At 44.7% G+C, this 14,838-nt stretch overlaps 2 protein-coding genes across 4 annotated transcripts in view; one reads left to right on the forward strand and one right to left on the reverse strand.

The window, feature by feature from the left end:
- Positions 1 to 14,838, forward strand: part of FNTB (farnesyltransferase, CAAX box, beta) — a 76,580-nt gene that overhangs the window by 47,299 nt on the left and 14,443 nt on the right. For both annotated transcript variants that reach the window (NM_001257705.1, XM_015143839.3), the window contains 2 exon segments: positions 7,450 to 7,579; positions 10,625 to 10,757. In NM_001257705.1, the coding sequence (NP_001244634.1) occupies positions 7,450 to 7,579; positions 10,625 to 10,757 (263 nt within the window).
- Positions 1 to 14,838, reverse strand: part of MAX (MYC associated factor X) — a 97,785-nt gene that overhangs the window by 28,574 nt on the left and 54,373 nt on the right. The window lies entirely within an intron of this gene.

Consider the following 14,838-nt stretch of genomic DNA (forward strand, 5'->3'; position numbering starts at 1 on the left):
CTTAAAATTTGAAACATGCAAGAGAATTCTGTATTGTTTCTGAGAAGAATCATGTGGTAATAATATAAAAACATGCATACGAAAGATAAACACCAAATTTAGCATGGTGATTCCTGCTGGGGGGAGAGCAAAGGAAATGAGATAAGTCTGCATAGGAGACTTCAGCTGTAATCATTAACAACAATAAAGACCTGAAGTGTATATGGCTAATTCTAAGCTAGGTATTAGATACATGTATGTTCTATATTTTATTTGCTGTACTTTCCTGGATGCTTCAAATATTTCATAATTTAAAAACATGCCGGGCGTGGTGGCTCACGCCGGTAATCCCAGCACTTTGGGAGGCCAAGGCGGGCGGATCATGAGGTCGGGAGATCGAGACCATCCTGGCTAACATGGTGAAACCCCGTCTCTACTAAAAATACAAAAAATTAGCTGGGCGAGTTGGTGGGTGCCTGTAGTTCCAGCTACAGGCTGAGGCAGGAGAATGGTGTGAACCCGGGAGGTGGATCTTGCAGTGAGCTGAGATAGCACCACTGCACTCCAGCCTGGGTGACAGAGCAAGACTCTGTCTCAAAAAAAAAAGCAAAAGGTATAGTAGACACATGTATACTGTGATGGAATGATAGCCAAGCTCAGATACTGTTTTAGTTTAAAAATGTTTGTTTTTATCAAAGTAGCATGTCTTACCATGTAAATATAATTTACAGTGACACCAGATGATATGCTGAGATCATATTTCCTTTTTTGTATGAGTTTCATTTTCCTGGAGTTAATGAATATATCATGAATGTACTTATGAATTCTTTCCCAAATTGTCTGTCAGAGCTATAAAAAAATTACTCTAAACGTAGTCGAACCCTTCGGGTAACCTGTCTGTGCGTGTGTGCGTTTCAAGTCACCCCTCTTGGAGCCCTCTGCCCTCCTGCTTCAGTCTGGACAGATTGCTCTCAGCTTGCTGCACAGCAGGCTTTCCGAAGCTTCCTTTCAGCATGAAATTCACTTCACTTCTCTCCTTTGTTGAAGTCCCTGTCCTCCTTTTTCTTGGTTATTTTCATGAAGCATTGTACTCCAACAGATCCCAACAAAGCGGACCTGGCAGATAAATTTTAATATCTTGCATGTATCTGTGTTCTAATCTCACACTTAATTATTTGGTTAGAGATTTCTAAATTGGAAATGGTATAAACTGTATTCTTTCTGAATTTTGTAAGCATTGCTTCGTTATCTTCTAGCTTCCAATGTCATTGTGAATAAGGTTGATAATAGTAACCAGAGTTCATTGAGGGCTATGTCATGCTCAATAGTAAGGTAGCTATATATAGTTGAGAGCTGGAGAGTAGGCACTGCCTGTGTTTGGTTCTCTTTTATATTTTGTGTTTCTCCGCTGAGATTTCCCTTCTTTTTATTCTTTATGAGTGTATTTTTCTTCACTTTGCTGTGGTAAGTATGTAATTATAATGTCTGCTTTAAATTGCTTGTCTGGGAATTTCCACATCTGTGTGTCCTAGAGTTGGCATGTCAGCTCCGTGAGTCTTCCTGTGCCGCGTAATGTTGTGTTATGTCCTGGACATTGTGATATGATGGTGGAGGTGTCATACAACAGAACGGTGTGGATTCTGGTGGTTTGCCCTGAAGGGTGTTGCTGTTTTCAGTTTAGCAGGCAGTCAACTTGGTCAGACTCAAGCTGCAAACTGTCACTCCTGCAGCAGCTCAGAGCTCAGTTCTTGCTTGGAAGTTGCTTTGTTTCTCCAGCACGTATGCGGAAACTTGAACTGAGTTTAAATGCAGAATTTGGGATTTTTCTTCTTTGACTTTCCTGTTCCTGGATTCATCCTCAGTTTCTGGCAGCCTGCATCTTCCTGCCAGAAGGATGGTTGGCTTCCCATTAGAGTGTTGGCTGCTCGCCCCTGACCCCTGACCCCTGGCCTGCTGCCACCACCCTGGGCTATGGCTGCCATCCTGAGGGCAAACCAGAGAGAAAAAGTTGTGGGGGAAGGGAGGGACTAACTTCGTGCTGTTCTCTGTTCCAAGTTTCAAACTCCACCAAAATTTGCCTGCCTTGTTTCAGTCAGCTGAGCCCTCAGGAAGCTGTTTTTTTGTATTTTGTTCAGCGTACAGCTGTCGTTTGCAGGAGGGTTGATTGGTTAGGCATGACCTAGACACGGAACTCAGACAGCCTGTGTTTGACTTCCAGTTTTGCACTTTCTTTCCTCTTCTCTTCCTTCTTTCTTCCTTTCTTTCATCTCTCTCTCTTCTTTCTTTCCTTCCTTCCTTCCTTCCTTCCTTCCTTCCTTCTTTTTTTGAGACAGAGTCTTTCTGTGTTGCACAAGCTGGAGTATAGTGGCGTGATCACAGCTTGCTGCAGCCACCACCTCCTGGGCTCAAGCAGTCCTCCCATCTCAACCTCCCAAGTAGCTGCAACAACAGGCACGTGCCACCATAACCAGCTAATGTTTTTTTAAAAAATTGTAGAGATGGGGTCTGTCTGTGTTACCCAGGTGGGGTTGAACTTCTGGGCTCAGGCCATCCACACACCTTGACCTCCCAAAGTTCAAGGATTACAGGCATGAGCCACTGCGCCTGGCTTTTTTTTTTTTTTTTTTTTTTTTTTTTTCTTTGAAGACAGGGTCTTGCTTTGTTGCCCTGGCTGAATTGCAGTGATACAATCACGGCTCACTGCAGCCGTGACCTCCTGGGCTCAAGCAGTCTTCCCACCTCAGCCTCGTGAGTAGCAGAGACCACAGGTGTGCACCACAATACCTAGCTAATTTTTAAAATGTCTTGTAAAGACAGAGTCTGTGTTACCCAGGCTGGTCTTGAACTCCTGGTTTCAAGCAGTCTTCCTGCCTCAGCCCCCCAAAGTGTTGGAATTACAGGTGTGCCGTTTCTGATTAGCTTTGTGCTTGTACAAGTTATTCCACTGTTTTGTGTCATAGTTTCCTTATATGTCAAGTGGTGGGATACTGAATTTAATTAATTTAATTTAATTAATTTATTCTTTGAAACAGGTCTCACTTTGTCACCCAGGCTGGAGTGCAGTGGCGTGATCTTGGCTCACTGCAGCCTTGACCTCCTGGGTTCAAGTGATCCTCCTGCCTCAGCTTTCCAAGTAACCAGGACTGCAGGTGTATGCCACCACACCTGGCTAATTTTTGTGTTTTTAGTAGAGATGGAGTTTTTCCATGTTGCCCAGGCTGGTCTTAAACCCCTGAGCTCAAGCAATCCACCTGCCTCAGCCTCCCAAAGTGCTGGGATTACAGGTGTGAGCCACCACACCCAGCCTTTCAATTTTGTATTAAGCTGAAATACAAAGAAGTCAAGTGGATTCCACTGTGCTGTACTACCTGGCAGTGCCATTGTGATTCTTAATTCTCTGTATTTTTTTTTTTCTTCTGTCTCTCTTTCTCTATCCCCATCCCTGTCCTTCTTTAGAGGCTTGGAATCTTTATTCTTTTTTGTGTGTGATGGAATCTTGCTCTGTCACCCAGGCTGGAGTGCAGTGGCATAATCTTAGCTCACTGCAACCTCAGATGCCTGCCACCATGCCCAGCTAATTTTCGTATTTTTAGTAGAGACGGGGTTTTGCCATATTGACCAGGCTGGTCTCAAACTCCTGACCTCAAGTGATCTGCCCTTCTCACCCTCCCAAAGTACTGGGATTACAGACATGAGCCACCTCGGCTGGCCTGGAATCTTTATTCTTGTTTGGAAACTTGATGATGAATCTTGACGTGGATTATTTTTTATTCATTGTGCTGGTACTCGATTTGGAAGTGCATATACTTTAGTACCAAGAATCTTTATTATAGTATTTCTTTGATAATTTCTTCTCTTGTGTTTTCTGTTTGTTCTTTTTTTTTTTTTCCTTTGAGACGGAGTCTTGCTGTTGTCACCCGGGCTGGAGTGCAATGGTGTGATCTCGGCTCACTGCAACCTCTGCCTCCTGGGTTCCAGCAATTCTCCTGCCTCAGCCTCCTGAATAGCTGGGATTACAGAAGCCCACCACCACGCCCAGCTAATTTTTGTATTTTTAGTACAGACAGGGTTTTACCATGTTGGCCAGGCCAGTCTCGAACTCCTGACCTCAAGTGATCCACCTGCCTCGGCCTCCCAAAGTGCTGAGATTACAGGCGTGAGTCACCACGCCAGGCCTTTTTTTTTTTTTTTTTTTTTTTTTGAGACAGGGTCTCATGTGTCTCCCAGGTTGGAATGCAGTGACGCGATCATGGCTCACTGCTGCCTCGACTTTCCAGGCTCAAGTGATCATCCTCAGCCTCCTCAGTAGCTGTGACTACAGGCATCTACCACCAGCTAAGTTTTAAAATTTCTGTAGAGACAAAACCTCACCACGTTGCCCAGGTTGGTCTCAAACTCATGGGCTGAAGTAATCCTCCTGCTGTAGCTTCCCCAAGTGCTGGGATTACAGGTGTGAGCCACCGTGCCCAGCCTATTATATATTTATTTATTTATTTACTTATTTATTGAGACGGTTCCTTGCTCTGTTACCCAGGCTGGAGTGCAGTGGTGCACTCCGGCTCACTGCAACCTCTTTCTCCCAGGTTCAAGCGATTCTTCTGCCTCAGCCACCCAAGTAACTGGGATTGTAGGTGTGTGTCACCACACCCAGCTAATTTTTTTGTATTTTTAGTAGAGACAGGGTTTCACCATGTTGATCAGGTTAGTCTCAAACTCCTGACCTCAAATGATCCTCCTGCCTTGGTCTTCCAAAGTGCTGGGATTACAGGCATGAGCCACTGTACCTGGCCAGCCTCTTTTTTAAAATATGACATCCCATTAGTACATTTGATTGTCTTTTAAAAATACTTTGAGGCTGGGTGCGGTGACTCAGGCCTGTAATCACAACACTTTGGGGGGCCGAGGCAGGCGGATCATGTGGTCAGGAGTTCGAGGCCAGCATGACCAACATAGTGAAACCCAGCCTCTACAAAATGTACAAAAAATTAGCCGGGCATGGTGACGGGTGCCTGTAATCCCAGCTACTCGCGAGGCTGAGGCAGGAGAATTGCTTGAACCCAGGAGGCAGAGGTTGCAGTGAGCCAAGATCGCACCATTGCACTCCAGCCCAGGTGACAGTGTGAGACTCCATCTCAAAATCAATCAATAAATAAAAAAGAATAAAAATACTTCCGGGTGCAGTAGCTCACACCTGTAATCCCAGCACTTTGGGAGGCCAAGGCAGGCAGAATACGAGGCCAGGAGTTCGAGACCAGCCTGACCAACATGGTGAAACCCTGTCTCTGCTAAAAATACAGAAATTAGCCAGGCGTGGTGGTGTGCACCTGTAATCCCAGCTACTCAGGAGGCTGAGGCAGGAGAATCACTTGAACCCAGGAGGCGGAGGTTGCAGTGAGCCAAGATTGTGCCACTGCACTCCAGCCTCGGCAACAGAGCGAGACTCTGTCTCAAAAATAAATAAATAAAAATAAAAATACTTCATTGCATGGTTTCCAAATCTTAATCCTCCTTCTTACACTTTAAGAGATTCTCTTAGTATTTATCGTCTAATCCTCTTGTTTTTATTTTTGTAATCCTATTTTTAGTTTTCCTCCCTGACTACTTTTACTTCCTAACTACTTTTTTATATACTCTCTTGTTTTCTGGGGATATTTTGTCCTCTCAGTAGTCTTACTTCATATAATATTTTATCTAAAGATACAACTTTAAAAAGTTTTCTTTTGCTCCGTGCCTTATATCCTCTAGTTTATTTTTGTTTGTTTTGGTCTCCTTCTCTTTCATAGTAGAGACTGCAGTCAAATGTCTGGTACTCTATAGCTGTCTGTTCATTTTTAAGGGTCCAGCACTGAAAAGCCGCTGGAAAGCTCTGCGAGGGTGGGCAGGATCAAGCCATTCATTGGGGAATTCTCAAAGCAGTATCTGTAGGATTTTTCCCTTGGGCTTATCAGTTCCCTTGGAGAGGAATCTTCTAAATCCTGCTTGGAGTATGAAACTGGCAGCCTTGTGTGAAATACACAAGGGAATGGGGCTGGGGTTATTGTGTTCAGATTGCTGATTCTCACGTAATCCTGTTGGGTGCAGTGTTCCCTCCTCCTCTTAGCTTGTTGGATATTCTGGAACTCAGATCCTTTTGATTAAACCTCTGAAACTTCCCATCTTCTGCTGGATTTGAGTAGGGGACTTAAAGGTCTGATTCTTAGATAAGTTTGCAACCAACAAACCTAGTTCAAACGCATTCCACTTTGTGGAGATTCCCTGTATCTCTAATCCTGGAGCCTTTTATTGGAGCACATCACCTTGCTTTTTGTTGCCCCTCTCCCATCCCTACCATTTGGGTAGGGAAGGTTTCTCTATTCTACTAAGTCAGTTATTTCTTGTCCTTGTGTTAGTCCATTTTGTGCCACTATAAAGGAATACCCGAGGCTGGGTAACTTAGGAAGAAAAGAGGTTTATTTGGCTCATGGTTCTGCAGGCTGTTAAGAAGCCATTGCCACCTGACCTAATTATAATTTTTTAAAATAACGTTTATTTTTGAAGAGTATAAAGGTTCATTATAAAAACTTTTTGAACAAAGAGAAAAACAAAAAGGAAAAATATTACCAGTAGACCTGTACTCAAAGATCACCAGAGGCCAAGTGCGGTGGCCCATGCCTGTCATTCCAGCACTTTGGGATGCTGAGGTGGGAGGATTCCTCGAGGCCAGAAATTTAAGACCAGCCTGGGTAACATGGCAAAGCCCCAACTCTACAAAAAATACAAAAAATTGGCCGGGTATGGTGGGGCGTGCCCATAGTCCCAGCTACTCAGGAGGCTGAGGTGGGAGGATTGCCTGAGTCCACGAGGTTGAGGCTACAGTGAGCCATGATATGCAGTCAACCTAGGTAACACAGTTAAGACCCTGTTGCAAAAATAAAAGGTCACTAGAATCAACAATCACTTTTCAATTTTGTTTCAACTTGATGGTTATCACTATATGTATATGTGTGTGTGTGTGTGTGTGTGTATATATATATATATGATTTTATAACTTTTTCCCAAAGAGTAATAATTTGAATTATTATGTTTTTTATACAAGTAGGCTGTTTCTAAGTGTCTGGGTTTTTAACATTTTACAGTTTTTATTGTACTTATTTTTTTAGAGACTTAGTCTCGCTCTTTCACCCAGGCTGGAGCACAATGGCGTGATCATAGCTCACTGGAGCCTTGAACTCCTGACCTCAAGTGATCTTCTTGCCTTAGTCTCCTGAGCAGCTAGGATTACACACGGGCACCACCAGGCCTAGCTTCTTTTTTTTTTTTTTTTTTGAAAAGACATTTCCAAAAGTTAATTAGTTGGCATCTTTTCATTCATAGTTGTGATGGCTCACACCTTAATCTGAGTGAACTTTTTCTCTGCCACCTAGGATGGTCCTGGACTTGTGTACGTCCACTCAGTGGCCACTCAATCTGCTTTTCTCAATCTCTTCTTAGGTGTCAGAACTGGGAAGGTGGCATTGGCGGGGTACCAGGGATGGAAGCCCACGGTGGCTATACCTTCTGTGGCTTGGCCGCGCTGGTAATCCTCAAGAGGGAACGTTCCTTGAACTTGAAGAGCTTATTAGTAAGTATCTTTTGAACCAGCCTCCTCTCAGACCCCAGGTCATGGTGAGGTGATTGTACTCAGACATGCAGGCTTCGGGAGAGTTTGGCTATGGGAAGGGGTAACAGTCAGCTCTGTTCCAACACAGAGGAAGGAGTGAGCAGCTGCTCTGTCTTGGCTCCCCCTTCTGCCTTTCTGTCTTCCTGCTTAGAGCTTTTCACATAGTGTGTAGACTACATAGACTGTGTTCCGCAGACATCTGGTGTGAGCAGAGTACCTTCCTTATACTTCAGTTATGTAGAATTAGAGGTTATCATGTGTTATAGAAAGAACCTCCTAAGAGGAAAATTTACAAGAAGAGTTTTGCAGCATTTTGAAACCAAACTTTTATTACCTGCTGCACTGTGTAAACATTTAGTACCTACATTTAAATGAGTTGTTTAGGCAGAGCTGGCTAATTGCATTGAGAAGGCAGCCCAACATTTATGTCTGGACCCCAAGCTCCTGGCCAGTATTCAGAAGAAACTCAGAAAGCAGTCAGCTTCAGGGAGTCACTAGATTGTAGTTAAATGATCAGTGGGTGCACAAACACACACACCTCCACGGCCACCAAGGAGAAGGCATTCCCCGTCATGTCATTTGAGGAGCATGTGCCCCCTGACCATGACCTCAAAGCAAACCAGCTGCAACTGACATGCACCTCCTCTGCCTGAGTTCAGATGCCAGCCTTCCGTTGTACGGCCCATCGTGAGCTTCCTGGAGAGTTTCTGTCGTACCCTGTAGAGATGTAACCAGCAGCATCTTGCCTCCACCTTCAGAAAGCCTCCCCCGGCATAGTCTTTTTAAAGATTCCTGAAGGCTTGAAGGCTCATGCCGAAACAGCCAACTTTGTGTGCTGAACTTGAGTTTCTCAGATGTTTTAAAATCTGAGCACCAATAAGGGATGAAACAACAAAGTCCCATCTCCCAGGCAGAAATAAGGAATGTGATCAGGGAGTGCCTCAGTTATAATGGCAGTGTTCCAGATTTGAACCCTGTCCCTACTACATTTGAGACATGGGTCCTTGGGCAAATTGTCTAATCTCTTCTAGCTTGATATTTTTTCTTTTATAAGGTAGGGATAACTATCCTTATTTTTTTAAGGTTAAAGGAGAGAACATTTATAAATGGCCTGGCACATAGTAGGTACTTAATAAATGTTAGTGTCCCTCTAACACAGAGTAATAATCTTTTTGGCACAAGGGACCAGTTTTGTGGGAGATAATTTTTCCATGGACGTGGGGTGGGGGGTGGGGCGGGGGTAATGGTTTCAGGATGATTCAAGTACATTACATTTATTGTGTACTTTATTTCTATTATTATTACATTGTAATATATAATGAAATAATTATACAACTCACAATAATGTAGAATCAGTGGGAGCCCTGAGCTTGTTTTCCTTCAACTAGACAGTCCCATTTGGGGGTGATGGGAGACAGTGACAGATCATTAGGCATTAGACTCTCATATAGAGCGTGCAGTCTAGAAGCCTGGCACGCACAGTTCACAGTAGGGTTTGTGCTTCTATGAGAATCTAATGCTGCTGCTGATCTGTCAGGAAGTGGAGCTCAGGCAGTAATGTGAGCAGTGAGGAGCAGCTGTAAATACAGATGAAGCTTTCGCTGGCTCACCCACCACTCATGTCCTGCTGTGCAGCCTGGCGTGGCCCGGGGGTTAGGGACCCATGCTCTAACCCAAACTACTCCCTTCCATTTGCTTTGGGAGAAGTAGGACACATATCTGAAGTATGAATTCCTGTAGCCCAAGGAAACAGAACAAATCCATGGGCTTAGGCACTGGAAAAAATAAATTAGTCTGCTTAAAAACACTTAAGCCCTACGGTAAGTAGAAATGAGGAACGGACTCCCACTGCAGCACCTGCCTTCTCTCTGCCTGAGTAATGCTTAGCCCACTTCCATTACATGCTGGAAGCCCTGGTTCATTTAAGACCAGCCTGAACCTGCAGTGCAGTGTTTTCTGTCTCTTTTAAGAATTTGTGACTGTGACTCTCTATGGGCAGGTGTTGCCTTGAAGAGGGATATAATCTAAACTACAGCTTTTAGGGGAGGGCTGGCCCCCACTTCCATCAAGGGTCCCTCAAGGCTTCCATCAAGGCTTCTTTCAGGAACTTGACCTAGTAAGGCTCTAGAAACGGGAAGTACCCTCCCCTGTACCCTTTCAGTTGAGTGAGGCAGCTCTGTGAGTCTGTGGCTGGAATGGCCTAGGTGGTCTAGGGAGGGAAATGGAAATGTCATATCTGCTCAGCCAGTTGGTTCTGCTCATTTCAAGGGACCAAACCCATGACTATCTTGATCTTTGTAGTAGAGTGTGTTTAGAAAACTTGTAGATAAGCAAGGAATGGTGGTATCGTGTGTGACCACTGAGCGACATCAAGACCTATTTTACAGCTTCAAAGTAAAAGATTTTCTTATATCAGCCACAGGCTGGGCAGAATTGTCATTTGGTAATTAGAATGAATGGCTTCTGCTTTCAGGCCTGCTAGTGACTTGCTAAGAGACCTTGGGTAAATTTCCCCAGGTGCCAAGTAAAAGTCAGGAGCAGTTTGAGATCATCTGATGAAATATAGTACCAAATTCCATTTATCTGCTTTTCATAAACTCCCCTGAGCAGGGAAGTAATGAGAAATGAGCTACTGTTAGTCTTGCCTTCAATTTCCAACTTAAGCCATGTTTATTAAGAGACTTTGAAGGTCTCCTTACAAACCAGCTTGGCCTCTTTATCCTCTCAGCACTGGCCCTGCTTTGGAACCCAGGAAAAGGTAGTTGTCTGCTAGGCATTGAGCAGAGATCAGTGCTGGATGCCTCCACAGCGTTGGCTTAAATGCTTCACTGTGTGTCTGTGGCAGTGTGGGGAGGGAAGAAAGAAAACCAGAGCACCAAAACTGGAGTGCCGAGAAGCCACAAGATGGGAAACCCTCCATCCCACAGATTGACTCCTGGAGATCCTGTCGGGCTGGATTTTGTCTCTCTTAGCCTACAACTGCCTTTCCCATCTGTGTCTCCTCAGCAATGGGTGACAAGCCGGCAGATGCGATTTGAAGGAGGATTTCAGGGCCGCTGCAACAAGCTGGTGGATGGCTGCTACTCCTTCTGGCAGGCAGGGCTCCTGCCCCTGCTCCACCGTGCACTGCACGCCCAAGGTGAGCCTGGGGAGCTGTTTGCTGAGGCTGGATGATTTCCCTCCACTACTCACAAAGTCTGGAAGCCCAGTGTGCTTTTTTAGAGGGGTTGAAATGAGCTCTGTCTGTCCTGGATTTTGAGTGCCCAGTGTGGAACCTCATGCCGTGGGGCATGCGAATGCAGAGTAAGATTTAGTTTCATTGGTTTAGTGTCATTCCTTGCTTCTTCAAATTGGCTGACAGAATGAGCTCCCTTGAAATTGCTACGGGGAGCGGGGAGGAAGTGGGTGCTGCTTCTGCATTATCTGGAAGGAGCAGCCCACTCCTGTCCTGGGCTCTGTGGTGACTGCCACCTCCTCTGGGTGCAGGGCAGAGCTGAAAACCCAGTGTTGCAACAGTCACTGTTGCAACAGCAGCAGGAAAGGCAACTGCGTAAAGGGGTAGAGAACCAGAACCCATGGAGAAAAGACTCGCTGCGTCTGACTGGCTGCGGAGTTGTCACCATGAGAAATGTTTTATTTTACATTCATTGAACAAGCCTAAATGGGAGTTTGTTCCACCTGCACCATTGGCGTAGAGAAATCCACATTCATTTCTGTGGGGTCTCAAATGGGAATGCAAACCCGAAGTAGCGAGCAAAAACTCTGGGAACCTTCTCTCTTTACCTCTTGAAACCTCAGTCTGCCTGCTAATTCCTGCACCATCTTTCTGGTGTACTTGATGTGGGAGCAGGTGTCTCTGAGTAAACCTGTGGGGAGAGGGGAAGTCATGGGGCCCTGCTGGCTGCTCATCTGTTTTTGGAGTGAGATCCCTGGGTCCAGAGAGAAGCTGTTCTTTGGACTTAGCTGGATAATGTAACTGCTCAAATGTGAAAGATGAGATTCCTTTCTGCCCCTCCCCACACTTTTTTCTCCTGTTTCGGAGGCCCGCCCCCACCCCACCCTTTTTCCCCCCCGCCGAGACGGAGTCTTGCTCTGTCTCCCAGGCTGAAGTACGGTGGCACAATATTGGCTCACTGCAACCTCCACCTCCAAGGTTCAAGCAGTTCTCCTGCCTCAGCCTCCTGAGTAGCTGGGACTGCAGGCATGCACCACCACACCTGGCTAAGTTTTATATTTTTAGTAGAGACAGGGTTTCACCATGTTGGTCAGGCTGGTCTTGAACTCCTGACCTCAGGTGATCCACCCACTTCCACCTCCCAAAGTGCTGGGACTACAGAAATGAACCACCACGTCCAGCCCTGAGCCTCATTATTTAGTTTCTTAATTTCCTTTGAGTTGTTGAGTTGTGACCATTTCTGACACTGAATTAAAGTAAGCAGAGCCTCTGTCCCATTTTCCCGGCCTGGGCCCACTGGGCTTTAGGTGTCAGTATTAAGGCATATAAGGCACTTACCCTTGGAACACGGCAAGTGCACTGTCAGCAAGTGCACTGACTCTGGAGCCTACACAGTGTCTGCCTTGACCACCAATAGGGAAGTCAGGAATTCCCCAAGTCAAACAGTTTTTATTTTATTTTTATTTTTTTGAGATGGAGTTTCGCTCTTGTTGCCTAGGTGAACAAGGTGCAATGGCTCACTGCAACCTCCACCTCCTGGGTTCAAGCGATTCTCCTGCCTCAGCCTCCCAAATAGCTGGGATTACAGGCCTGCACCACCATGCCCAGCTAATTTTGTATGTTTAGTAGAGACGTGGTTTCTCCATGTTGGTTAGGCTGGTCTCAAACTCCTGACCTCAGGTGATCCACTCGCCTCGGCCTCCCAAAGTGCTGGGATTACGGGCGTGAGCTCCCGCACCCAACCTGACATTTCTAAGGTAGAAAAAAACTTGGGGTCATGGTGATCTCTTTATTTGGAACTGGTGAGGTCAAGCCCCTGGTAAATCAGTCTTTTACAAACCTGTCCCTGGCATTTGTAAGACGCAGTAATTCTGCAATCCCAGGGAAATCTGGAGCAAGCTATAACAGGAGCACCACCTGTCAAAGTCTTCCAGGGGGACTGCTGGTTAATTGTTTATTGTAGCACACGTTCTAGAGGGCTTGGTAGCATTCAAGGCTTTGTCAGTGGAAAAGGATGCCTATGAATCTTGGTGCTTCCAGCTTTTTTCATTGGCTGGGAGAAGGCCTGTGTTGTCTGAGGTTCTTCTCGGACACAGGGCATCTCTTGAACTTGGAACAAACAGGAGTCTGTAAAGAAGGGAAGTGTGTTGAGAGGAGGGCAAAATACTGACTTAGGGAATCAAAAGGGGCTGCAGTGTAGAAAGATAGTCACAATATATTGTGATCATATCAAAGCAATATGTGTGGAATCCCATTTTTGGTGAAGAGTTGACTCAAAAAAATTCATAGAAAGTATCTAGGATGTGAAATTACAGGTGATGTTTGTTTCCTCTGTTTGTATTTTCTAATCTTTCTATAGTTAATACGTATTTCTTGCATAAAGAAAGATAACAAAAGTTATTTTGCAAAAACAGGGAAATTCTACAAACAAAACAAGCAGCAAGGTGGGAAAAATATTTATGACAAGTGATGAATGGCTAATTTCTTTAATTTGAAAAAAAAAAAAAATCATACAAACCAGTAAGAAATGGATAGACAACCCAACTGAAAAACAGGCAAAGGATCTGAAGAGAGAGGTGCCAGAGAAAGCGCTGTCCTTCTTACTTTTTCTCCTACAACTACTGCTACTACTGGTAGCGGAGTCTTCGCAAGTCCTCACTGTATGCCAGGGGCTGTACTGAGCATTTCACATATATTTTCTCATTTAATTCTCCAAACAACCCTATGAAATAGGTAGCATTATTCACAGATGAGGAAACAGAGTACAGTGAGGCTAAGTGACTGCTTTATAATACCTGATTGGCACTCACAAGGGTTAGTATGTGGTTGTGTGAATCCAGACTAGCTGGCATCTGAACCCTGCCCCTGCTCATAACCACAGTAGGTGGCCATTAATCCAACGAAAAGTTGTTTAGCTCACTTGTAGTTAAAGAAATGCTAATTAAAAGACTGGCACTCTTTGTTTTTATTATCGGATTGGCAGAGATTAAGAAACTTGATACCCTATGTTGGGGAGAGTGTGAGAAAACAGGTAATTTGATACTGTTAGTGGGGATGTAAATAGGTAAATCATTTTTTGGAGGGCAGTTTGGAGACATCCGTTTAAATTATAAGGGCACTTACCCTTTGAACACAGCAAGTGCACTGTCAGGAATTTACCTGCAGAGATATTAGCCAAGGATGTATATTGAAGTGGAGTTGTAATAGCAGCCTAAGTGCCCATCAAAAGGTTAAGGGTTACATAATAAAAATCTCTCCAAACAGTAGCTGCATCCCATGGGCTGATATAGAAAGCTCTCCAAGATACATCATCAAGTGTAAGGGGCAGGGCCTGGAGCAGTCCCTGGGCACACAGCCTGAGATGTACACAGCTTTTCCTGGAACCCCCACCAAACCCCTTTAACAATGGGTACCTTTGGGAGAAGAGAAGGAGGCAGAAGACAGAAGGAGGGAGACTTTTTAGATTTTTTTTTTTTTTTTTGAGACAGAGTCTGACTCTGTTGGTGAGGCTGGAGTGCCATGGTGTGATCTCGGCTCACTGCAACCTCTGCCTCCTGGGTTCAATCGATTTTTGTGCCTCAGCCTCCTGAGTAGCTGGGATTACAGGTGTGTGCCACCACACCTAGCTAATGTTTTCTATTTTTAGTAGAGGCAGGGTATGACTCTGTTGGCCTGGCTGGTCTCAAACTCCTGGCCTCAAGTGATCCACCTTCCTCGGCCACACAAAGTGCTGAGATTACAGGAATGAGCCACCATACCCGGCCAACTTTTTAGATTTTATATTATACTGCGCCCTTTTATATTTTAAGTATAATATAAATAGATTTATATTATACTTCTATATTATACTGTGCCCTTTAAAAAAAAAAAGATGTGCATTACTAATTTTATTTTGGTAAATGTACAAATACATTTTTTAAAAGGCATTGATCATATTGCTAACTAAAAAGCAAAAAGAATGCTCTAGTGCAGCACATGGGTCTAGGCCATGCCCTAACCCAGCAAGTGACCATCAGTGGCTCCATGCCAATGACTACCTTCTATG

This window comes from Macaca mulatta, chromosome 7 (assembly GCF_049350105.2).
Source record: "Macaca mulatta isolate MMU2019108-1 chromosome 7, T2T-MMU8v2.0, whole genome shotgun sequence".
Lineage (NCBI taxonomy): Eukaryota > Metazoa > Chordata > Mammalia > Primates > Cercopithecidae > Macaca > Macaca mulatta.